This window comes from Rhinatrema bivittatum, chromosome 10 (assembly GCF_901001135.1).
Source record: "Rhinatrema bivittatum chromosome 10, aRhiBiv1.1, whole genome shotgun sequence".
NCBI classification, from domain to species: domain Eukaryota; kingdom Metazoa; phylum Chordata; class Amphibia; order Gymnophiona; family Rhinatrematidae; genus Rhinatrema; species Rhinatrema bivittatum.
In genome coordinates, this window is record NC_042624.1 from 117,620,847 (window position 1) to 117,646,907 (window position 26,061).

Consider the following 26,061-nt stretch of genomic DNA (forward strand, 5'->3'; position numbering starts at 1 on the left):
TGGCTCTGGACTTTGACCATCCATGTCTGCTGCCTTCCCTGACCTCCAGCCTGCCCTGACCTCTGCCCAGCTTTTGGATTCTTGTTCTTGCCACCACCGTAGGGACTCACCTAAGATCTGCTGGCTGCCAGAACCCAAGGACTCAACCTGCTGGGAAGGCAGCTGGTATGGGCAAAGCTGGAGGGTAATCCTTGATGCTGAGGGGGATTGGTGCAGTCTAGCGGGTGAACCCATTAAGCCCACCACAGGCTGCATCTGCCAGCTGACTGGGTGGGCTTAATGGGTTCGCCCGCTAGACTGCACCAATCACCCCTCAGCAACAAGGATTCCCCACCACCTGTTCCTTTGCTGGCGTTACAGTTTGCCAAGGCCATGGACCCAGTGGAACTGGCCACCCTACAGGCCATTCCTGACATGGCTCAATGGATGCAGCAGCAGCAGAATATCCTGGATCAGGTCACTTGGGTTCTGGAGAGACTGGTGATTCATCTGGATACAGCACCAGTTATGCCACCACCTGCTCTTCCTCCAATAGTCCCACTGCAGCAGGTTCCAACCCCAGCCACAGCTACCGCCTCCACCTTGGTTTCATTGCCAAGCTCTCAGAGTGCAGAGGTTTCCTTAATCAGTGCAGCATGCACTTTGACCTCCAAGTAGTGCTTTTTCCTACCAACAAAATTAAGGTGACATACATTTTGTCTCAATTGGGCAGCTCAGCATTAGCTTGGGCCTCCTGCTGCTGGGAAAGAGATGATCCTCTCCTAACTTGGATCAGCTCCTCTGGGACTCTACCTCACGTTTGATGAGCCTGCTTGCACCACATCCGCTGTAACAGAACTCCTCTAGATCTGTCAAGGCGCCGCCTCGGTGAGGGACCGTGTGGTCCACTTTCAGGCCTTGGCTTCAGAGCTCCAATAAAAGGAGGAAGCCTGACCTCAATTTTTCACCAATGCTGTAGGAATCCATAAAGGATGGACTCACAGGTCGAGACCTTCCAGTCACCTTGGAGAAGGCCTCAGCAGTCTGGCTGTCAGCTTGGATCTGCAGTTTCGAGAACGAGTGAGAGAGAGAGAGGCTCAACTAGACATCCCATCCACAGGCCCATCAGTCCGCTGCTCTTACCGTCGTCTCCTGAGAGCTGAAGGGGTAGAGGAGCCCTTGCAGATAGATCATTACAGGCTGTCACCAAAGAAAAACAGAGGAGAAGGTGCCATAATCTCTGCCACTCTTGTGTGGGTCAGGGGCACTTTGCAGCATGCAGTCCTGCTAAGGCGAGAAACTCCAGGACCTAGGGATGGTAGGAGAGGCCACCTTGGGTCGGCCCAGCTTGCATCTTCTTGAGGGAGCCTGCAGTCATGTGCAAGCTTTTCTAGATATAGGTGTGGCAGGAAACACAAGACCCCCTTGATCTTACACCAGGTTGAGAACTCACATTGATCTCTGATTTGAAGTTTTTTGTTATTGAATTTGACAATGATCTAACATAGGGGGGGGGGGGGGGCATTTTTCTGAAAATCTAACCCACCAGGAACAGAGATGGATATACAAACTACAATCTCTAACTCCAATTGGGTTCAACTGCAAAATCGGGTGGTCTGGCTTTTTTCAGCTTCTGATATATATATATATATATTCACTATGTTGATTTTGTCATGATAATCCTCTGAATACAAATGTTGTATCATTTTTTCCAGTTGGTTATTATATGATCTTCTAAAGGTGCTTGCAAGAAAAGAGATTCCCCTCCCGTTTCTCCTCATCTCCACTACTTCTTTTTTCTTTTCCCCTTTAATTTTTAATCATATGGGAAATGAAGATGATTACTACATTTTATTAAGATCTAAATCTATTACTTCATTCTATTCTGTAAAGCAATTTGATTGGTCATTGTCTACCATGTGATTTCTCTTTCATTGGTTTTTTCATCCTGATTGGTGAACCTTAAGCATGTGATTCCATTCACAATTTTGAGCTCTTTTCTCTCCCCTGATTGGATATCATAAATCATGTCTTTTCAGACTGACCAGACTTTTGATAGGCTAGGATGTTTTATGGCAAAATTGTTAAGCTTGCTAAAGACTTTCAGGTATTATGCAGGTTTTTTCAAAAAGGAGCTTCATGTTCTTTAACAAATGTTTGCATTGGTTTTGTGATTTGATTTTATTCTTTTGATTTGAATTGATGCTATGGTTCCCTTATTGATTCTGTCCTCATTCATGTTGTTTTTGCTTTATGTTTTTACAGTTGAGATGCCTTTGCTTTTGATGTCTCTCCCGAAGCAGCCTTTGGGCGAAACACGTGACCATGACGGGAAACTGACTCCTATTAATGTTATGGTTGTATGGGAACCCTCAAATAAAGTACTCATAAATTGATGTAAAGACTGTGTCTTTGCAAGTTTCCTGGAGGACAGTCTGATACAGTTGGACTGCACACCCTTATTTCATTTTGTATCATTTATCAAAAAAAAAAAAAAATCAGACACAAATAAACTGATAAAGAAAAAAAAAAAGTGGACCTGGGCAAAGTTTAAAATACTGCATCCCTTCCCCCAAAGGTCTGCTCCAGGCCCCCCATGCCACATTTTAAACCTTTCATGGGTCTGTCATGGGCAGGAGCGATCTCTTGCCCTGCTTGTCCTGGTTTTCAAAATGGCCGCTTGTCAACCAAAGGCCATTTTGAAATTCAGGACAGGAGTGTCTGGGGAATTGCTCCTGCCATAGAATACCCACGGATGAGGTAAGATGTGGTGTGAGGATCCTGGGGGTGGCTTGAGGGACTTTAGAGCTGGCTATTTTTGGTAGCAGTGGAGGTTTTGCCGCAGGGTGTGGGATGACTGCTAGCAATGTGTCCAATTTTTTAAAACAAAATGAACAAAATGTAATTGTTTTAAAAGCAAATTGAAACAAAATGGAAATTGTTAAAATGTCCTGTTTCACTTCAAATGAATGCATATCCCTAGCAAAGGAACTTACAGAGAATCACGTAATGTCTCTTCACCCCAGTCATACCCCAAGTCCAAGATTCAGAAACCCCAGTGAAAAACCAGGTCCAAGATCTGACACCACATCAAATGTCCCAAAACCTGGCATCTTATTCATGCTCCCCAAGTTACACAAAGAAGGAAAGTTGGACAATTAATTACCCCTAGAAATGGGTTCTTAAAGAAATATTTGTAATAGAAAATACAATTTAAAATACAACATATTAAAAACTATATACGGTAGAAGACATTCAAAATGATTTACCTGGTAATAAGCCTTTTAAGGGTGTTGGCACGCCAATATTACTGCAAGATATAAACCAAAAGAGCACAGTAAATGGACATTTTTATGATCTGACTGTACTGAATATTGCGTAAAATGGAATAATGCAAAGCAATATCAGTGAGAAGAAGCAGTCTCCAGGGTACACATCTCACTTATTAATACGTGCAACACCAAACAGCAGCATGATTCTTAATGTCAGGAGCACTCAGATAATTCAACATTTCAGGCAAAGGTCACAGAGCTCAATACCAAATTCTAACAGTCGTCAACTCTAAGCTTTTTTATATGTGCAAAGTGAACAGTGATTAAAGTGCAAATAGTCAATGAAATAATGTGCAAACGTCCAAAAACTAATTGATGTCAGTCGGAGGCATTAAACCGATCTCTTACACGAATCTAAAAAAAATCCAGACTTTTACTTTAGGTATTTTCTGACCTGACCGTATTTCACCACACACCTTCATGTAAGGAAAATCAGCATTGATATATTTTTGCCACCAAATCCTTGGACCTCTTAGTAGCAATCAAAAAGCAGACACACACATCCTAACTTTTATAGAGGCCGACAGACTAACCTGCAGAACTTACTTAGGTCAGCGTCTGTTCTGTATTGTTTTGCTTCAAATTCAAACGAGGTTATTTGACTCCGTGGCAAAAAACTTTCAGCGAAATGTTCCATGTGTTGCCACGTTTGTGAACTTAATACGTTTCCAGCCGTGGCAACGCGCAGAATATTTCACAAACAGATGGTCCCATCTGGGGCTGCACAGCCCACATGAGACCACCCTCTAGAGTAAATTAAAAAAAAACATTTCAGATAAACAGTGGCCCCCTACCTCAATCCCTAAGGAAAGGCCAAAAAAGTCCCAGAGCAGCTGGGATTTTAGAAGCCCCATCCCAAGCCCCACCCATTAAAAATGATTCTACAAAACATTTGCGACTCCCACCCCACGGGTCCCCCTGGACTCCCCAAGCTTATCCAGTGGCTGGAGATGCCTTCCAGGTGCACTAGCAGTATCCACTTGTTCCTGCCTCTCTGAGAGTCATTTTCAAAATGTCGCCGACTGATTGGTTCACACAAAGATGAATGAATGGGGGGATGCCATTTTGAAAATAATGCTGGGGGGGAGGGGCAGGAGTGAGTGGGCCTTACTTCTGTGCCAGGAAGCCCTCCCTCCCCCCAGCTATTGGGTAAGCTTGAGGAGGTGGAGGGGGCAACATTTTTTAAAGAGAGTCACAAGGGGTAGGGCTTTTAAAAGCCCCACTCCTACAGGACTGTTGTCCTCCCCAAGAGACTCAGGAATGGAGAATTGGGATGGGGAGAGGGTCCTTGCCGGGTTTTATTTGTGTACGTGCTTTTGAAAATCAGGCCTCATGAGGGCAATTTTGAACTGGCCATTGATGTTTGTACTTTGAACCTGCAGGACTGCAAGTTCATTTTCAAACTCCTCCTTGTGCAGTTTCCTATTGAAAATCCATCCAGTTTACAGAATGTGAGTACAAAAGTCCCCTTGGACTCTCACCTTCACGAGAGCAGGTGTCAAGTCTGCATGGAGATTTCAAAATGAAAGTGTAGTTTGATTCCCCTGACCCGTGCTCCCCGCCCCTTTTCCTACGCTGACAGAAGTACGCGTGCGCTGAACCCTCAGCTGGAGGAGAGGGGGGTTTTCAGAGGATAAACATCCATTTATCATCAGAAATCACTTTGAATATTGCCCCTTACATTTGGCATGTTTGAGGAAAATGGCAGAATCTTTTTTATGAAAAACAGAAACATCAGGTTGCTCAGCATTTTCAGAGAACACAGAGCCTCCCAAATATCCCCCACTGCTTTATAATATAGGAGGCAGCTAATCAGCAAATAGGAAAAACAGTGAAATCGGGTGCAATAGAGCAAACAATAGCAATCTGCACCCGGAAACGAACGGCCACAGCCTTTCCAAGCAAAAGATGATAAACTGCGCAAGAAAGACCCTTAAAAGAAATGCACATGAAAACGGGAAGATCTGCCTGCGTCTCGCACTTGCACGTGTCCCCCCGATGAGCACACACGTGCCGGTGCAAGCCCACCTCGCATCGGCAGTAAAAGGGGAGGGATGTGCAGGGCACTCGAGCGCGCGCCCAGGTCAAGCGCCGCATAACTTTACTTCTGCTTAAATACAATTGTTTCCAGGCATCTCTGAGCTGTTTGAGAAGTCTGGGTTTATTGGGGGGGGGGTTAACAGACTTAACTGTACACTGGGAAAACTGGTGGGCGAACTGGTGAAACTGGTCAAGGCATGGACGTGTGCCTGTATTAAAATCCCTCCATTTACACGGCTCAGACACGTAGGCGCGCCGGGGCTGTTTTATAGCGCACGTTCCTATTTGCGCGCATGTTATAAAATGGCCACTTATCTGGGCACGTGTGTATGTGTGAGGCCGTGTGCCCATTTGAAAGCTGCCGTCCCTGTGAATTAGCGTCTCACTACCGTTTCAGGACCTACGTAAGCGTGAAACAGAATAAATAATTCTTGTGATTGTTTTGCTTTCATGCACCCAAGGAACCAGCTCATCAGTGTGTGATAGTCCGATTCTTCTTGTGGCACTAGAGACCCGGTGAAATACTTTTGTTGTGATTTCAGAGGGGCATTTAAGCCGCCAGAAATATTTGTTGTAATGTAAAGCATAGAGGTTCTCCTAAAGATCTAGATGTTAACCCAACCTCAAAAAACATCTGATTAGTAGAGGTTAATTACTATATTATTTCACAAGTGGCTTTCTCCGTGCAAGGTTTGGCTCACAGAACCTACCTCAGCCTAGGTACGGTTGGTTTGAACCCAGATATTCCACAGAAGCTGGCAGGTACCCGAATGCTTCCTCCGAGATCTGAACCAATCCCCAGTATGGAGCCTCCACCACCAATCAGAGCCCCCTCACCTCCTGTAGATCCCGCAGGGAGCTTTGTATGGTTCACAGGATTTACAGTTTGCCCAAACAAAGGATTGCTGGTTTCAAAGCTGAATAAGGGAAACAGTGGAAATATTGTTATATTCAAAATACAATTCTATAAAAAAACAAAAAACAACAAATCTTTATGCGGTTTCCCCTTGAATAGCCTGAAAGCAGCCTTTAAAATATTGTCACAGATGACCTCATGGTCGGTTATGACATCACAACAGTGAACCAATCAGATATGGATGCTTGTAAGTCAGTGCATTTCAAACATTTGGGGTACAGGGGAACAGCTTAGATCATTTGAAAAGCAACCTCTTCAAAGTAAAGCATATAATCCATGCTGAGAGCACATTGCTGATTGCCAGATGCACAAGACAGATGTTGCAAATATAAGGACCCTTCCTCTAAGAGACCAAGAAAGGAAAATAAAAGCCTTGTGAAGGTTTAAATTGGGAAACAGGACATGAAAGAGCTTCGATATTTCCTTTGGTAGATTTTGAGAGCAATGCTTGAATGTTTTGTGCTTCTCAGTAGAGATGCTTCGGTGGGCACTCTCCATTTTCCCCGCATGTACAGAAGTGAGTGCACATCCCTACTTCTCAGAAAGGTTGCGTGCACCTGTGCCTTGAGGAGCAGGAGCTTGCTTTGTAGTCACTGCCACGGCCCTGTATCTTTTGCTTTCCACTGCAGATTCCTGCTGCTGGGTGCCACGAATTCCATGGCTTCCCTAACAAGAAATATTCCACCTCACCCAGGTCAGCCTGAAGATGCCGATCCAGCTCTGATTTGCTTCTGACTTTATCTCCGTGCATGGAATGGGGCAAATCCCATGCTGGATCAGCCTTTCCGAGCTGATCTGGGGGAGCCCTGAGTAATTAACATGAAGGGGGCGAGGTGAAAACCATGGCTGGTACTGTCGACGTCAAAAGGTTTTATTGTGTCTCGCTGTTCAATTCAACGTAAAAAGTCCCGTACTTGTTCCCTCTCTAAATACATAAAACCAGATGTATTAGTTGTTGCAAAACTTGATCCCTGCACTAGGTAAAATACTGAAGTATTAAGCGGTCCTTAGATGGACAGACAGACTACCACTGTGCCAAGGCTGAAGAGTTAATTATGTGGGATAGAAAATAGATGCTGGGTCGGCCTTGTTTGTAGTAAAAAGAAGAATGCTGCACTTGTATGAAATTGCAATGAGGGCCTGTGTCATGCTGGCAGCAGAAATAGGCCTAATATTTTATTTATTTACTTATTTATTTACTTATATACCGTCGTTCCAAATAAAGATCACAGCAGTTTACAACATGAAGCACATAACATACATCCACAATTACACTGACTTAATGAGGTCAAACATACATATTAAACATTGACACATACTTGGGATAAGGTATTTAGTTCAGAAGATAGGTCCTTTAGGGCGAATTTTTAAAGGGCCGCGCACGTAAAAATTGGGGCTCACATGCACAAGTGCCAGGCCCTGAAAAAGGGGAGGGCCAGGAGGGCGTGGTCTGGGCGTGGTCGGCAGGGACAGCAGCCATTAGCCGCTGTCCCAGGGAAGCGCACACCGGCAGCCGGCGCGCGCAAACTACTTCTGCTCAGGAGGAGCAGTTAAGTTGAAAAATACAACTTTTTTTGGGTAGCTAGGTAGGGGTTAGGGGTCGGGGTGGAGAGGGGAAAGGGAAGGAAGGAACTGGGAAAGGCCCGTTTGCATCGGCTCGCTAATTTACTAAAATTCACCCCCCCTGCGTGCAGCGCCCACACGTGCGCGCGGGGATTTTATGATATCAGTGAGTCCACGTGCGCGCGCCAGGAACTGCGCAAACACATGGACGCATGTGCGCTCCTTTTAAAATCTACCCTTGAGGGTGCCTGCTCTGTGTTCAGGTGATTTTAAGTCAGGTCATAGGCATTTTGAAATAACCATGATTTCAGGTCACGTTTGAATTTCTTTGATTCTGGGGTCAGTCTTAGATACTCGAGTAGAGAGTTCCATATGGCCGGGAGCCTGACCCCGCCCCCTCTCCTTTTCTCAAGCCACGGGACTTACACGGGTCGCCGGGCCTTTTTAAAATAGGCCCGGCGCGCGTAACCCTTTTAAAATCCGGCCCACTGTCTTAATGATTTGTCTATTTCTATTTTGGGGAAACAGAGGGAAAATGTTTTTTAATTCTACAGTTCTGTTATATGAGCTTGGCACATTGATACGTAGCGGGGTACCCAATCTAACTCTGGCAACAGAGGTAAAGTTGTTGTGCCAATAAAGATATTTGAATGCGAATCACATGGAGTGTTCTCCCTCTATGAAAGCCCCTCACTTCAGCACTCTGGAATTAGTGGATAAGCAGGAACCTTCATTTTTGGGGTTTTTATGTTGTTCTTTTATCAGGGTTTATTATGAGAATAATAAAAACAGGAGAAAATCATTGGGAAAAGAGGACTTCTTATTTTTCTGGGTAACTATTGTTTATTATGGTTGGACAATAAAAGAATATTAAGCAGATCCTCCCACTCAGCCCTCAGCAGCACCCCTCTTTCTCCTCCCATTCCCTGCCTAGCATGTCCCTTTCTCTCCCCACACCCCTGAGACTCTCCCTCTCTCTCTTCTCATTCCCTGCCTAGCATGTCCCTTTCTCTCCCCACACCCCTGAGACTCTCCCTCTCCCTCTCTCTCCTCTCATTCCCTGCCTAGCATGTCCCTTTCTCTCCCCACACCCCTGAGACTCTCCCTCTCTCTCTTCTCATTCCCTGCCTAGCATGTCCCTTTCTCCCCCCACACCCCTGAGACTCTCCCTCTCCCTCTCTCTCCTCTCATTCCCTGCCTAGCATGTCCCTTTCTCTCCCCACACCCCTCAGACTCTCCCTCTCCCTCTCTCTCCTCTCATTCCCTGCCTAGCATGTCCCTTTCTCCCCCCACACCCCTGAGACTCTCCCTCTCCCTCTCTCTCCTCTCATTCCCTGCCTAGCATGCCCCTTTCTCTCCCCCCACACCCGCACGGGGAATCTCCCTCCTTCCCCCCTCCTCCCTCTATGCTTCCTGAGGCTCCCACGCTCTGCAGCACTGCACTTCCTTTCTGTGGAAGAGCTTCTGCTGGCTGTGGCCCACTTCCCTTGCTGCATTAGCAGTACCAAGCACTCTACACTCCGGCTGCTTGGTGGAAGGGGGGGGGGGGGGGGGCGGGATTTGAGACAATACATCAGCGGCACTGGAACGGGAGGGCTTTCGCTGTGTTTGGGGAGGGGGGGGACAGGGACAGGTGACTTGGCCTGCACTGGCTTCCAGCAGTTACTGAAGACCTTGAGATGCCGCGTCTGCAGCTCTGGAGCTGCTCTTTAGTCAGCCTAAAATCAGGGTAAAAATTGGTTTAAACCAATTGTCATTCTTGGAAAAATCCGGGTGAAAATCAGTTTAAACTAAACAAAGGAGCTGATGCATAAGGGATGGTGTGACAAACCTGAGCAAGTCAGTAGCTTAGATCACATGGCCCGCTGCAGAGCTGGCGAATACATCCAGGCGTAAGGAGATTCGTTTTCAGCAGCTGGCATTGGGCTAAATGTCTGCAGATACAAAGTACCCACAGATGTTCAAAGCGGGCTTAGGCACATAGGCTACTTTGAAAATGTGCATCTGTCCCCAGTGCTTGTGCACGCATGGCAGGGAGTTACAGACGCTCTCGAGAGCAGGCGTGGCTTTCTGCGGGGTCACCTACGTGTGCACGCTCTAAATCAAAAGTGCGCTTTCCCCAGCCCCACTCCAGCCCCTGGACGTCTACTGTGAGTTCTGCGAAACGTCCGTGCATAGTTTCCCACACAACCTCCCTGGATATTACCACTGTGCGCGTGCACTGTCTCGTAATGCCCCACACTTCTTATTACAGAGATGTTCATGAGTTGCTGATACGATCCAGAATTATGTTTAAATTAATTTGTCTTGCTTACAGAGCAGTATATAGAGGGATAGCTATGTACTTCTCTAAGCTACTGGCTCCTTAGAGACCGTCTAGGATGGTTTGATCATCGCAACTGGAATTGCTTTCCCTTCCATCACCTCCTGAGATAAAACTAGAAAACATGAGGCAGATAACATTTCAAAATCAGGCTCCATTAACGATGTAAGAACAGAGAAGGATCATCTTAAATTCAGGAAGCTTCAGGTTTTTAACTGAATTATGTTCCACTGTATTTTAATGAAGGCTTTTTCTTCGGCCTATCGGGCAGATTTCAGGAGAGTAGTTTTTAAATTCTGTGCATTTCTTTTCCAGAAGACCTGGGTTTTCTCTGGGATTTTACCTTGCACCCGGCAAACAGCAAGGCAGAGGCCTTGGAGGTGAAACTACTGCTCCCCAGCAGTGGGGCCAGCTCCATCTTGCTGGAGAGCTGCTTGTTTATCCCTCGAGTAGTAAACAGTGGGTAAAGACTGCTGGTTTTGTAAGGACTTTTTGAAGACTATTAGGAATCTTCTGTTTTTTGGCAGCAAGGGACTTTTGTCATCCAACCCCTTGCCTCACGCTGGTTGCTGAAGGGAGTTTTCCTATGCCCCATGGGGAAAGGTTTCTGGAAACCGGCATAGATAGAGAAGGGGAGTGGCGAGGGGGTGCACTGTGGATAACGAGACCAATGCTTCTGCAGTCATCTTTACCTTGCGATCCCAGCATGAATCTTACTTGTCAAGTTAAAAAGATTTTTTCCGGTTGAACAGCATCACTGGACTCCGTGCGTTTTGTCTAAGAGTTGCATTCCTATTCAAGAAGACTCTTCTGTTGTGAGTATTTACCAATCAGTGCAACTGAGAGACAGCGAAAGGGCTGGGATGTGACGGAGATCTGAGTTAGCCACTACTACACCAGGGGCCCCAGGAGGTTGGCTCTCCCCTGCCCAGTGAGCCCTGGCATTCCCAGTGGCTGGCGTGGACCATGGGTGAAAGGGTCCGGCCTATCGACTAGCTGCCCGGGAATTGTGTGACCCCCCCTTAATCCAGTGCGCCCAACCCTGGGGTTGGTGGAGGGGGGTTTTACAAAATTGTGTTGATATCTATAATTTTACTGTACACCAGTTTGATTTTGTTTACAAAATTGGTATATTAAAATGAAATTACCATTGCCATTACCCCCAATGAGCCAGTCCCATAAAAAATGCCAGTATACAAAAAGCACTGTGCTGAGCATAAAGAAAGTAATCAGAAGCACCACCAGGAAAGTAAAACATTCACCTGTAGATGGCCTGCGGGACATTGGTTTTCGCAAATACAATGGCGCCTTGCTTCTTTAAGACTTGGACTATGACACTGTCCTCTTCTACCTCAATGTTGAGATACTGCACCAGGCCGCATGAACTGCGAGTTCCCTGCAAGGAATAAAAAAAACAAAAAAAACTTTAATTAATCACGATTCTTATAAAGAAGAATGGATCAAGAGAGTCGCTCTGATCGTTTGCTGATGTCTTGGATGTAATCTCCTTCTTTAAACAGGGAACATAACGGGCTGAAGTTCTGCTTGATTCTTTGCCTTCCTCTGGATCATCAGAACCAAAAATTAGCCAGAAATGGACCATCCAAAGAAGACTGAATTGAAATTGATGAGTTATGGACAGGCCTGATTTGTCAATAGGCACATAAGGCCAGTGCTTAGGCTGGCAATAATCTGGGGCCCGCAGGCTTGGCTGATTTACTGCTTTCTAGCTGTGCTGAATCTCTCTCAGCAGAGAGCAGGCCCCCTGCTTCCTGCTCCAGCCCTTCCTCTCCCAGGCAGCCTGCACGGAACAGAGAGGGGTGAGACTAGAGCAGGTATAGCAGAGCAAAGCAGAAGGGAGAGGTGAGCCTGGAGCCCACCCACCGCCTTCAAACCCTTGGCTGCAATGCCGAAGGCATCAGTGGACAGGACAACCAGGGAGAGAGACAAGGAGCGGAGGCTGCCTCGGTCAAACATCTGATCAGCGACCTACACCTGAGGCATTGAACCAAAGGGGGAAGGATGCACCCCTCCCCCAAGTAAGGAGAAGGTGAGACCTCTCTTCCGGCACTGACATGACCGCTTCGCCCACCGTCTGCCCACCAACACCTTCTAACCCTCGGCTGCAACGCTGCAAGGCACGCACCCTTGGCACGCGCACAAAGGGGTATAACAAAGGAGCTTACCCCTTTGTTCGCCCCTTCGTACGAGCCTGAAGTGAGCGCTTACACCACTAACCTGCACCTCCCTTCAGAAGGGCTAACTACATCCTCACCTACCTCAAGGAACCTGAAGTAAACATTTAAAACCCGCCCATACCAAACAGCTATAACAATAGAGGAATATATGGAAACCTTAACAGAACCTCCCAACACAAGCTAAAAAAAAAAGAGCACAAAGTTGATCTACTCCATGTTAAGTGACAACTCTTCTGTAGTCTCTGCTTACCTAATGTTTATTCTCTTATTGCTAAATGCTCAGTCACTGACAAAGAAAATTCCAGTGATAAATGATCTAATAGAAGAACTAAAACCTACTATCTTCTGCATTACCGAAACATGGCTAAAAGACAGCGATAATGTTCTCTTAAATCAAATTGATCACCCCAACTATATCTTTCACTTCCCCAGACACAAACTTAAAGGTGGGGGTCCATTAATAATCAACAAAAAAGAACGTAAACCCTACAAAGTGGAGATTAAACCCCCCCGTATGAGGTGGCAATACTAAAATCAGCACAATTAAATATAAGTACTGTCTATTGCCCACCTGGTACACTCCAAAAAGACTGCTCACCTGTAATCAAAATGTGCACAAAAGCGTTTCCATCACCTGAATCCACAATAATTGTAGGGGATTTTAACCTACATGTGAACAGCACACCAAAAACAACAGCATGTGAAATCTTCCTAGAGACTATGAAAGCAATGGGTTGGTCACAATTTATAACCATGCCAACTCATAAAGCAGGTCACATCCTTGACCTGATATTCGCCAATCACAATAACTGCACAATTAATTCATCACACCACTTACTACCCTGGTCTGACCACCATCTAATAAAAGCAAAAATATCCCTCCTCAACACACAGAAAACAGGATCACATATCAACCGACCAGTCACGAACAGAAAAAAGATAGAACCGAAAATACTTGAAGAAACAATTAAAAATAAGATAATGATCTTAAATTTGATAATGCTACCTCAGCCTTTGACTCCTGGGATAATATCATCAATGAAATAGCAGATACCTTATGCCTAATCCAGAAAAAAATATTCCAAAAAGAATGCAACACCTCCAAACATAAGAAACCCTGGTATAACGAAGAACTAAGACACAGTAAATAGACCCTGAGAAAATCCGAAAAGCAATAGGCGAAAATGCCACTCCATGGAATCCCTAGAAAAATACAAATCCATATTAACAAAATACCGTGAACAAAAAAAAAAGACTATTATGCTAAACAACTCCACGGGGTAATATTTAACTCAAAACTACTATTCAAAACAGTCAAAAACCTAATCAAGGACCCATCAACATCAATCTCGAATAACCACAACTTTATAAAGAACTCCTGCAATGAATATGCCACTTCACTACTAGACAAAATCAATAGACTGAAAATGCAATTCTCCACTGACTTACCAACAAAAGAAAAGGAAGAAAAACATGGGGAAGCAAAATGGAACACATTCGACACAATATCAAAACTCGAAACCAACCAAGTAATTACAAAAATTAAACCTGCCATCCAACCACTGGACCCAATCACTGCAAGTTCCCTGAAAACAGTACACAATGTAATAACTCCACTAATCACAACCATGATCAACCACTCGCTATCAGAAGGATGGGTCCCAGATAGAGCAAAACAAGCTGTGAAGAAACCCATCCTAAAAAATAAAACTGGCAGAATTGATGATTGGGACAATTATCAACCAATATCTAACCTGCCTTTCATAGCTAAAGTCCTAGAAAAAGCAGAGCTAGCACAATTAGAAAGCCACTTGGAAGACAATAATATTCTCTTCCCAAACTAATTTGGTTTCAGAAGAGATCACTCAATAGAAACCCTCCTCATTTCCTTAACCGACCCAGTTCTACAAGGATTTGACAATAATGAATCCTATATCCTGGTACTAAATGATCTCACAGGAGCCTTCCACACCGTAGACCTCACCCTACTATGCCATCAATTGAGAAAAATTGGAATAGACGGAAAGGAAAGTTTAATGATTGGTTCTCTTCCTTCCTAGCAGACAGATCATCCCAACTCAAATTACGCAATCACTTATCCAACATCTTCAAAAATCAATCCAGGCGTCCCCCAGGGTCTGCATTCTCGGCTACACTATTCAACATATATATTCTACTTCTATGTACATTACTAGCAGAACTAGGAATCAATTTCTTCCTAACGCAAATGACATACAGTTCTACATACCATTCAACAAATCTTTTCAAAAAACGGCTTCAACCCTGTCCTCCTGAAAAAACAGCTTCAACCCTGTCCTCCTGAAATTATATGGTTAAGGAGAAATTCCACGATAATCAAACCACCAGCCTTAGACCTAGGAAATTTTAACATTACACTCTCAGATCAAGTACGAGACCTGGGAATACAGATTGATGAGAACCTTTCAATGAAAAAGCATATAAGCAAGCTAATCAAATCAGGATACTCCACTGAGAATACTACACTGGCTCAGACAATACAAGACTTCCGTACAGTTTTACAAACATTAATATTCTCAAACATAGATTATTGCAACTCCCTATTACTAAGCTTACCATCAGGACTACTAAAATCACTATTTACAAAATGCCTCAGCTAGATTCTTACTAGGAACAAGGAAATTTGACCGCATCACCCCTTCACTGATAGAACTGCACTAGCTCCCAGTACAATGCAGAATTCATTACAAAGTTTTAACTCTAATTGTTAATAATATTAACAACATTAACCCATGTTTTATGGGAGTGCCTCTTCAACCATATATCCCGCAGAGAGCCCTAAGATCGCAAAACAAAGGTCTTCTAAAGGTGTCCACAATATGAAACACACATCTAACACAAATAAGAGACAGACAGAGTGCTCTCCATAGTGAGCCCTAAACTAAGGAACGCTCTTCCAGAGTCTCTACGCCAGATGACAGATAGAGTTTCAAAAGAAAACTGAAAAACTTGGCTTTTTAGAAATGCTTATGAACTAACATAAAACTCCAATATGCTGATAACATCCCTGTCAAAATCCCAGACTATGCTAACAGATTGAGCAATATGTATTCTATTGAGCAATGTTAAATGTGTACAGAGTGCACAGGATAACGAAATAGAAACCACAGGTTATAACTCTTCATCAAAGCACACTAATTACCATGTAATTAATGTTGATGTATAGACTCAGAGTACCCATAACACTGCTGAGATGAATTAAATTATGTACAAATATGACCTAGAAAATGTATTTGCTGTTACATTAATCTAGAATATGAACATTGAAACAGAATGGGATTGCTGACCCAGTAATGGAATGATGGTTTTGTAAACCGTTGTGATCTTATTTTGGAACGACGGTATATCAAACTCCTAAATAAATAAAAAGGGATCATTTTGGGGAGGTTAAGAAGGGGTGAGTGGGGGATGGGTGAGAATAGAGGCTGGGGGATCAGTAGGGGTATGAACGTGTAAGGGGAATGGGTAACGGCCCTGACTGTGGGTACGTACCAGACTGAGTGGGAGGTTAGAGAGGGGGTGCAAGGGGCAGCAGGACCACAGCACAATAGGAACAGTCACCTCCTCTCTTCCCCTCCCCCTTACCCCCGCAATTCAGAACCCCGTCCCTTGATCTTGGCTTCTATCCCCCCAGATCCTGCAACCCACTCTTCCTACTCCCTCTCCCCTCCCATCCTAGATTCTCCCCCTTTCTTGATCTTCCATCCTCAGTCATCTTCCCATTCCCAGTGTAACTATTAAGGCCCGGGTGAAGCCTGAGAGTAGATGGTAAAGGGTAAAGGGTACAGGTTAGTGAATGGGGAGGATACTGATACAATTCAGCCCCTCTCTTCGAAGTGTCTGGAATGGCCACCCCCCTGAGAGGTTTTAGAGCAGCTTGCAGCAATGCATCCTGGGACAGTCTAGCTTGGGTTTTGAAGTTATTGGAGGTGCTGGGAGTTTTGGCCTGAGTTTGGTTTTTCCAGCCTGCTCGTAAAACATTAATTTTGTGAGCTGGGTCGGGGATCTGCCCGTCTATCCACTCACTGGCGGGTATGGGTAAGCATCTGAGAATATTTTTGGCGTTTGAACTTTTATCTTGGTAGGAGGCCTGGTGAGATCCTGTGCCCCACCTGGACTCAGGAACTGGGGAACTCTGTGTTTGGGGCTGCCCAGGTCAGGGAGGACCTGCCCCTCTACACCCTTGACGAGGACAGAGAAGGTGGTGACCCGAAATCAGGACCCTCCAGTGTTTGCATCATTTTTGGGGTAAGAATTTGTTTTGGAAGGATATGGGAGGAAAGGCAGCCGGTGGGAGAGACCCAGCCAAAGGACATTTTGAGCTGCCGGTCCAGCCTGGATCCTTCCCATCAAGGATCCCAAGAGAAGTTCTAACCATAGGTGAAACCTTTCTCAAGATAACTGAAGGCACCGCACTGGGGTCTCCTGCCCTTCTAATGGATACCTTGCCTAATTAGGAGTTCTAGGTATCCCAGCCCTAGAGGCTGGAAGTTTCCTTGAGCTTGCTATTGGATATTCCTGCACAGACAGAGGAAAGAGACTGTAAGAGAAGTAAAGAAGGGAATTCTGAGGTTTATTCATCAGTCACTAACCCAGTGACTGCAGACTGGTTCTTTGGCACGTACAGAGCACACGGTGAAGGCACGTACTCCTCCCAGAAGAAAGATGCACCCCTGAAAGTAGAACATTCCCCCAACCATCAAAGGGAAACAGGTTGCAGCTAGCCGGGAGTGGTTTCCGCCTCCGAGAGACGTTCAAACTTTTATGGCCCCACCGGAGGGTAGTAAGTTCCCTGGGCCATTAATGTTTTCCTTCCCACAATCCTCCTTCCATCCCCAGTCCTCTCATCTTTCCTGATCCCATTCCTGGCCCTCCTCCCTTCCTCTCCCCACTCCCGAGATCTCCTTCCTGTACTGATACTTAAGATCTCTTTTCCTCACCTAGGAAAAACAAAATAAATTACACAGACTTGCAAGGTTAGAAAACTGCTTTTTTTTGTATATAATGTAAGATAAAAGCTGTAAACATTTGTCAATGTGCTTCAGAATTTTCAAAATTATGCCACAGAATCTCCCCCTGAGCTGCTGCAGGAAACTGGGGGGCTGAGCCTTAGACTTTGTACAACCTGTTTGCTGATCTTGGGGGTAGGAGACAACAGCAGAAACAGTACCTAGGGGTGGCCGAACCCTACATCTATACCTGGCTATGGATCTACCGACTCTGAGAAATCTGGGATTGTGGGGGATTCATGGTTTTCAGTATTTATTAAATTTGCACCACAACTGAGTCGGTGTTAAAGTCACAGAACTATTGGACAAGGTAAAAGAGGGGGTATTTTCTTATGGATGGTTTCATCCAATAAAATAGGTGGAAAATATCATCAGTTATTCACTCCTTTGCGATTATTCAGTGAGTTCAACCAAAAGTAGGTTGCATGCGCTTGGTGTGATCTTCCAGTAAGAAAACAGGTCTGATCTTTCTTTGGCATGCGACAGCCTGACATAGTCAGATATCTCTCAGTTTCTGGCATGCATCGGGCTTTTATAAGTCACCTATAAGTAGATAATTTTCAAAGGAGTTATGCATGTAAATGTAACATTTTGTGATAGCTTTTGAAAATTGCTATTTACATTCATCAAGTGCACTTACAGATGTATAACCTATGGATAATTCAATGGCCTATACTGTAGCAATCTTCAAAAGCCATTTATGCTCTTAAAATGCACTTACACTATGGATAATCCAATGGCATACATGGTAGCAATTTTCAAAAGCTCACTTATACATGTAAAGTGCATTTACCTGTGTAAAGCCCTGCTTTAAGCGTGTAAATCCTTTTGAAGATTACCCCCTAAAAGCCTTAACACACAGAAGGTACATTTCAGCTCGTTATACTCTTTCCTGGTCTGGCTTCCCTACGTGTTAGATACCACCATCGGCCTCACTCTCCATTCAGGAGCTGTTCCACTTAACAGATTCTGCTGAAATATGGCATCAGTGCACCTTCCTAATATACTCAGCGAGATCTGTCAAGTGAAATGGCCCCTGAAACGTGTGCATGGACGATAGAGAGACAGACGGATGGACATGCCCTCCACAACAGGAGCTCTCACTAGAGAGAAAGACACCTGAAAATGCTTCCCTCCTGTGCTTTAGGTATAAGCTTGCTGGAACATTACCAGAATAAAGAAACGCACTAGACTGAAGAGAGATCATTGGGAGACCCTTCTCCAGGTGCCTGTCCAGCAACTCCCGACGTGGTGAGATCCAGGGGAAGGCAAGAAGAATCGTGATCCTGGCTTCCTAAATATTTCCCAGCCTTATAACTCAAAGTCTAGGATACTTCTTCCCACAGAGATGATACGGCCTACAATTTACAAGTCTCAAAGGGGATCCTGTGGCCTGTTGGTTGCTCCAGATGTAAATAGCTCCCCCTACAAAAGCCCCGCACGGCTCTTTGATGTAGCTGGAAAATTCTACCTTGAGGTTGATGTGCTCCTTGATACTGACAGGCACGCCATACAGCAAACCTTTTTCTTTCATCTGTTTCACTTCCTGGAGCTGTGCTTTGCACTCCTGGATAAACTCCGTCACACAGTTCACCTCCTGGGTCACTTCCATGGCCTTTAAATTAAAAACAGTAGCAAAGGAAAATAGTATTATTTGATACGCTCAGGAACATGTAATCATCCTTCCCCCCCATATGTCCATCGTTCCCAAATGACTTTGTAGAGTGTGTTACAGTGCCCCACACTAGCATAGAGATCAAAACTGTGCTACGAGAGTGCCCTTCACTCACCTTCCCCATGTAGGTATAGAGGACGCTCTCTGGAGACAGGGAGCCCTCCCTCAGCTTCTCAGTCAAGGCTGGAAGGGACAGGGAGAGGATGGATTCAGAGTGATCAGAAGGATGCTGGAAGAGATACAAAGACAATGGCATTACATTTGAGTAAGAGGCAACCTAAAATCCTATAAATTGTACAAAATTGATTAGAACATAGCCTCAACAATATAAAAAAAACCCAACAAACTATGTATGAGGAAAGGTTTCTATTCCGTGACCCTATTTCTGGTCTTTCCTGATAACCAGTTCAGAGTGAAGATACTAGTGTGGCACCCCCATGGGTTGACCACTAGATGTCACTAGGTCCCTGTATAGAACTCTAATATCATGAGCCTTCCAACCCCTCAGCCCCTCCCAACCTGGAGGGCTGTGGTTGGACCACTCGCCCTATTTAGCCCAGCCCTTTCAGTACTCAGTGGGATCAGTTTTACAGAGCCTCTCAACAATGAGGATGTTTTGGTTTTACTCTCTGGTGAGGCCTCCCCGCTTTACCCTGCATGTTCAGTTGGAAGTGATAACTCATCGAGCACTCCCTGCCAGAAGGTCCTTCTCATACGGTATTAATTACAGAGACAGAGAGAGAGAGCAAGAGATTTTAATGTCGGATTCCCTTTTGGTTGGCTTACCGAATACGCTATTGCGAGCCTTAAAGCTGATACAACATGCTACTGCAAGACTGATTACTGTCTTGTGAGCATATCTCACCAATCATGAAATCTTTACATTGGCCTCCAGTTAAATGGAGATCTCAATTTACAAGATTGGTGGTGGTCCATAAACCTTTATATTCAAACATCAATGGTATGATGTCAAACACATTTACTTGGTATATTCACCCATGTTTGCTGTGATCCTCGAATGAAAAGGTGTTGGTTTTACCCTATATTGGTAATTTTAGATTGCAGAAAACACAATAGGTCACTATTGTATGTAGACCTAAACTATTTAAATTTATTTAAATTCTTTTAATATACCGATGCTCAAGACCAGGTCTTATCGTACTGGTTTACAATGGAACTGGGGGAGAACCAATAAACAACTACATAGAAGATAAAGTTACATTAAACAAGGGAGCATAAACATGGGCATTGGAAGAAAGGAAAGATTTCAAAAAACGAATACATTGGAGGGTATTGAAAATAATCAGCGAAAGGCAATTAAGTAGCGAGACCTAAAAGGATAACATAAGGTAGCTGAAATTCAGCTGGAGAATTTATCATATGCAATTATTAGCATAACATTTCCTGTGTAAGGAGGAACAGGGGATGTAAACGGGGGGTGGGGGGTGATGGCTGGGCAGGGACCGGAGCGAGGAGGGAGGGGGAAGGTAGGGAATGGGAAGGGAGGTGAGTCAATATTGGTTAATGGAGGTTCCTTCAACGGTAAGCTTGAGCGAATAGCCAGGTTTTCAGTTTCTTTCTGAAGGAGAGATGGCATTGTTCCTGGTGTATATCTGGGGGAAGAGAATTCCAATGGAGTGGACCCGCTGTCGAAAGTGCTCGTTTATGAATGGTGTTGTGGGCCGAGGATTTGTTTGGGGGAGCCTGGAGAGAGCCTTTGTATGCGGATCTGATCGGCCTTGTGGAAGCATGAAGTTTGAGAGGGATGGAGAGTTGGAGAGAGGATTGCTGGTAGACGAATTTGTGAATGATAGTAAGAGTCTTGAAGAGTATTCGGTAGTGGATGGGTAGCCAGTGTAGGATTTTTAGGATTGGTGTGATGTGGTCCTTATGACGTGTGTTTGTAAGAATCCTGGCCGCTACGTTTTGCAGCATCTGTAGAGGTTTAGTAGATGAGGCGGGGAGACCGAGTAGTAGTGCATTGCAGTGGTCAATCTTTGAAAACAGTATGGCTTGAAGAACTGAACGGAAATCGTGGACGTGTAGGAGTGGTCTTAGCTGTTTTAGGACCTGTAGCTTAAAGAAACATTCTTTTGTTGTGGTATTGATGAACTTTTTGAAGTTCAATCTGGAGTCTAGGGTGGCCCCAAGGTCTCTCACCTGGTTTGCTAGTGGTATAGTTGCATTGTTGGCAACGGGGTTATTGTCACTGGGGGAGATGACGAGGAGTTCTGTTTTGGATGTATTAAGAACCAGGTTGAGACTCGAGAGAAGGAGGTTGATGGAGTGCAGGCAATTGTTCCAGAAGTTTAGTGTAGTGGAGATGGGGTCCGAGATGGGGATTAGTATCTGCACGTCATCAGCATATATATAGTGGGTGAGGTTGAGGCTATTGAGTAATTGGCATAAAGGAAGTAGATAAATATTGAAGAGGGTAGGAGAGAGTGAAGAACCTTATGGTACTCCTTGTTTAGAAGGGACTGAGTGGGATTCTTTGTCATTTATTTTAACTTTGTAGTGCCTGTTGTAAAGAAAGGATTTGAACCAGAGAAGTGCAAAGCCAGAAATGCCTATTTCTTTTAGACAGTTGATGAGGATTGAATGATTTACAGTGTCGAACGCAGCTGAAATGTCGAGGAGAACTAGAAGGTAGGATTGGCCTTTGTCAAGGCCCATCAGGATGGTGTCCGTTAATGAAAGAAGGAGAGAGTCTGTGTTTAGACGTTTCCTGAATCCGAATTGAGAAGGGTAGAGAATATTGTGGGAGTACACTATGTAAACTATGGAACTATGTAAACTATGGAGTAAACTATGGAATATACTACCTTTGAATCTTAGGGAGGAGAGAGATATTAAACTCTTTAAGACAGGATTAAAGGCCTGGTTTTTTGTGCAAGCTTATATGGGATTTTAAGACGCTGATGTTTTGTTTTAATGGTTTTTGTATATTGTGATGTGTTTAATTTATGAATGTTTGTTTGACTGTAATCTGCACGGAATGCTTGGTTTGGAAGCAGCGGGATAGGAGAATATGTAAATGAATAAATAAATCTGGTGCATCAATAGGATGGTCCATTGCCAGCCTGGAGCCGGATCACTGGTCCAGAACAAGTGGCTCAGCTGGTGGCTGTGGTACCTGAGGCTGCCGAAGCACAAGTAAATTCAGAAGACGTACTCTCTTTATTCTTGCCTGTTGCAAGTTCAGCCTTAATTGAGGCCCGTTGGCCTGAAGATACTTAGTAATATGAACGTGTGTGCATATTTTGTTTTTTCTGTTTGTCTTTCAAGAGCTGAGAAAGAGTCAGCCCTAAAAGGCTATAAGCTTTAGACCTTATAGACACCTTGTCTAAGTGGGGAAGCATCCATGAAGCTGATGGCCGGCTTAAGAGCTAGGAGCCAGAAGCCTACAGTTTTGTGTTTTGACACTGTGTGAATTCTGACAAGCTATTTTTGTCCATTACTGATTATTCTGGTTAATTACAACCAAAGAAAGAAATTTGCAGCCATAAGGTCTCTGGTATGTTTGTTGATGGTTTAGAAGTTTAAAAGGAAAAATGTGAATCTGTTATTTTCACTTTCGAATAATAGAAGGACTAGGGGACATTCCATGAAGTTAGCAAGTAGCAGATTTAAGACTAATCGGAGAAAATTATTTTTCACTCAACGCACAATAAAGCTCTGGAATTTGTTGCCAGAGGATGTGGTTAGTGCAGTTAGTGTAGCTGGGTTCAAAAAAGGTTTGGATAAGTTCTTGGAGGAGAAGTCCATTAATGGCTATTAATCAAGTTTACTTAGGGAATAGCCACTGCTATTAATTGCATCATTAGCATGGGATCTTCTTAGTTTTTGGGTACTTGCCAGGTTCTTATGGCCTGGATTGGCCACTGTTGGAAACAGGATGCTGGGCTTGATGGACCCTTGGTCTGACCCAGCATGGCAAGTTCTTATGTTCTTATGAAAAAAAAAGAACAAAAAAATACATAAAATCTACAAAAGATTTCAAAATATTTGTTCTCATTGGGCTGGATTTTTAAAAGGCCCGGCGGCGCACATAAAGCCCCGGGACGCATGTAAGTCCTGGGGCTTGCAAAAAGGGGCAGGGTGGGGCCAAAGGCTCCAGGTACAGTGGCCATTTGCTGCTGTGCTTGGGGTCGCGTGCCGGCAGTCGGCCGGCACACGCAACTTACTTCAGCTCCAGGGCTGAAGTAAGTTTAGCAACAAAAAAAGAACTGAAAAAAGGTAGGGGGGAAAGGACAGGGGAGGTAGGGAACAGGGGAAGGCAGCGGGGCTCAGAGCGCGCAAGGTGCACAATTGTGCAACCCCTTGTGCGCGCCTGCACGAGCAGGTTATAAAATCGGGCATACATGTGTACACGCCGGGAAGCGCAAACATGTACGCCCACGCGCAACCTTTTAAAATCTACCCCTTTGTCTTTTCCTTCATTCTCTCCTGAATTAACTTGCTTTTCTCTTTTTCAGGAAGACTGTCTAACCTGTTTTCCCCCTTCCCAAATTGGGGCCTACTTGCCTGGTGTTCACATCAATCTTCTGTCATTTTTTCACCCTCAGGGAGATTTCCATGGCCTAGACTGTGTCTACGGGTGCCTCTGTAATTGAAATTCTAGCCTTTTCCTTCTGCTTTTGTGACCCTATGACCATCCATCACAAGCTTCAGACAGCTCCAGCTGCTGTCCAGTGTCTCCTGGAATTTCTCCAGGTCAGGCTCCATAGAGCATTTAGGGTTCACATAGCCAGAACTGCACGCAGTCCAAGGCAACAGAGGATTCTGGGTAAATCACAGTCTCCATGTTGGTCTCAGACTCAGGCACACATATCATTTCCCTCTTGTGCCACTTTCAAATGGCAAGTGGCACACCAAAGCACCAGAGAGGACACCAAGTCTGGGAAGATAAACCATGGCAAGTAGGCTTAGAAGTGTAGGCTTAGCAACTAAACCTTGGTTTGTATCGGGTGTAATGTCCTGTAGGATCAGTGATTTCCACAATTAGACTTCTCAGTATTTATAAAACTTTCAGATAAATTCTGACAAGCTATGTGCATGTAAGTCTAGTGAAAACACATTCTTGCCTCCTTAATTTGTTTGGTGAGCCTCTTTTGGGAACCCAAGATGGCCGCATGCTAAGAGTGGTGCTCCGTTGGTCTCCTTCTTGCCCTCTATTTCTTTTTATTTCCCAACAAAGTTCACCTTTTTGAAATGGGCAAGAGGAAGGTTAGAGCCAGAGCATTTCCCGATGCCTCGAAGCGTCCATCTCTGATCGGCCTGATGGACCATCATGCTATAAGGGCCAAGAATCCCATTCAGACTCTGTTGAGGTGTCCTTGGGAAGTCTGCCAAGAAGTGCTCTTTTGTCAGCAACCCCAGACCTTGAGTCTTCTTTCACTCCAGAGCTGCGTTGTCTATGCCCTTGCTCCCTTCGCACATTGCCGGTCTGATGTAGGAACTGAATTCCTGCGTTCTATTTCCTCTGTTTCTTCAAAGACTGGGACTGGTGGTTCTGTTTCCACTGAGGTAACATTTGTTCCTCTGGTTAAACCCCCTAATATCACGCTGGATATAATCTGGGAAGCTATTGCCAGTTTGTTTCACAGCAGCGTGATCTTACTAATTCACTTCATGTTTCTCAATATCCATTTACTAAGATTAAATCTCAAGTGGACAATTTAGAGAGTAAAGGGGTTGCTTTGCAAAAATCAGTCGATACTATTTCTGCCGGATATTCTGTTTTTGCAAAATAAGATGGAAAATTTAGAAAACATTGTGCGTGGTTGCAATATTAGGATTATAAATTTGCCTAAAAAATTATTTGTTACTCCAGTTGAGATGCTACGAAAATACTTTATGGAAATTCTATCCAGTAAAGAAAATCTGCTTCCACCTATTTCCAAAGCTTATTACCTTCCAGATTTGAAAGCTTGAATGATACCTCCCCAGTGGTTGCCCCCGTTGACTCCTCTCATCTTTCCTCCTTTCTTGAAAATTCAACGGAAGAAGCTGTGGTGCCTCCTATTTTGCTCGTCACCCTTGCCCTGGACTCTGACCGGCATTTTATTTTGAAAATGTTTTTCCGCAAGAGAGATGCTTCCTTTCTAGGTGTAAAGACTCCTATGTTCCCAGATGTGACCAGAGTAACTAAAAGGAAGCGATGTTTGCCTATGCGCCCTGCTGTAATTAGTTTGGGAGCCTTCTTGTAAATGTGTAGTTACATTTCAGGGTGTGAAATATTTTTTGGTTTTTTTTATTTTTATCCTTCCCAGCTAAATGTTTTCCTTAAAGATAAAATTAGACAGGATTCAGCTGTTCAGCCGGCCATATTTCTGGATTCTTGCCCTTAGCATGGTCGGCCTTCTTCCTTTGTATTATTTGAGTATTTCTTCTCTTAATTACTAACTTAATAGCTACAGGGACTGAATAAAACTCTTCTGCCTTTAAGAAGTGGGGATGTTAACAGGAGAAGCGCTGAGTACAGAGAGGGAGATTTGTAGTGGGAAGTCGCGGTTGGTCAGGTTTGCAGTAATTTTTTGGTGCAGAAGGAAGCGGGTGAAACCTTTTCTCTATGAAGACAGAGCATTCAACGCTGCTCCGAGATCAATGGCCGCCTATTTGCAGGGAGCCCCTAGGAGGAACATAGACATTTCATCATCTCTTTCATCCTTCAGAACTAAGTGGAGTTTGTGTTGTTGGGGACAAACTGTACGTGGGTCGCATGGGTTTTTGCCAGGGCATGAAGTTTAATTGCGAGGAGAGATAATTGCTGCTAAGTCAAGCTGCAGCTTGCTGTGAACATTTACAATGCGCAACCTGTGGCTCGGAGCTTGTGTCACACACCCTAAGTTTTGGGAAAAAAGTATTGGCAAAATGGAACCGGCACTGCCTGCGTTGAGGTGAAGCTATTTCCAGGGTCGGGATTCGGGTGAGTGGAAGGGGTTGTATGTCTGAAGAAGCCAAATGTTTACGGGTGGATTTTGC

The 26,061-nt window shown here is 44.5% G+C and overlaps 1 protein-coding gene across 1 annotated transcript in view; it reads right to left on the reverse strand.

The window, feature by feature from the left end:
- LOC115099907 (vitamin D3 hydroxylase-associated protein-like) overlaps positions 1 to 26,061 on the reverse strand; it is a 54,904-nt gene that overhangs the window by 24,430 nt on the left and 4,413 nt on the right. The window contains exons 2-6 of the mRNA XM_029617898.1: positions 19,190 to 19,303; positions 18,871 to 19,014; positions 11,416 to 11,549; positions 6,062 to 6,268; positions 3,249 to 3,289 (exon numbers count right to left, since the gene is read on the reverse strand). Coding sequence (XP_029473758.1) covers positions 3,249 to 3,289; positions 6,062 to 6,268; positions 11,416 to 11,549; positions 18,871 to 19,014; positions 19,190 to 19,303 — 640 coding nt within the window. The remainder of the gene's footprint in view (positions 1 to 3,248; positions 3,290 to 6,061; positions 6,269 to 11,415; positions 11,550 to 18,870; positions 19,015 to 19,189; positions 19,304 to 26,061) is intronic.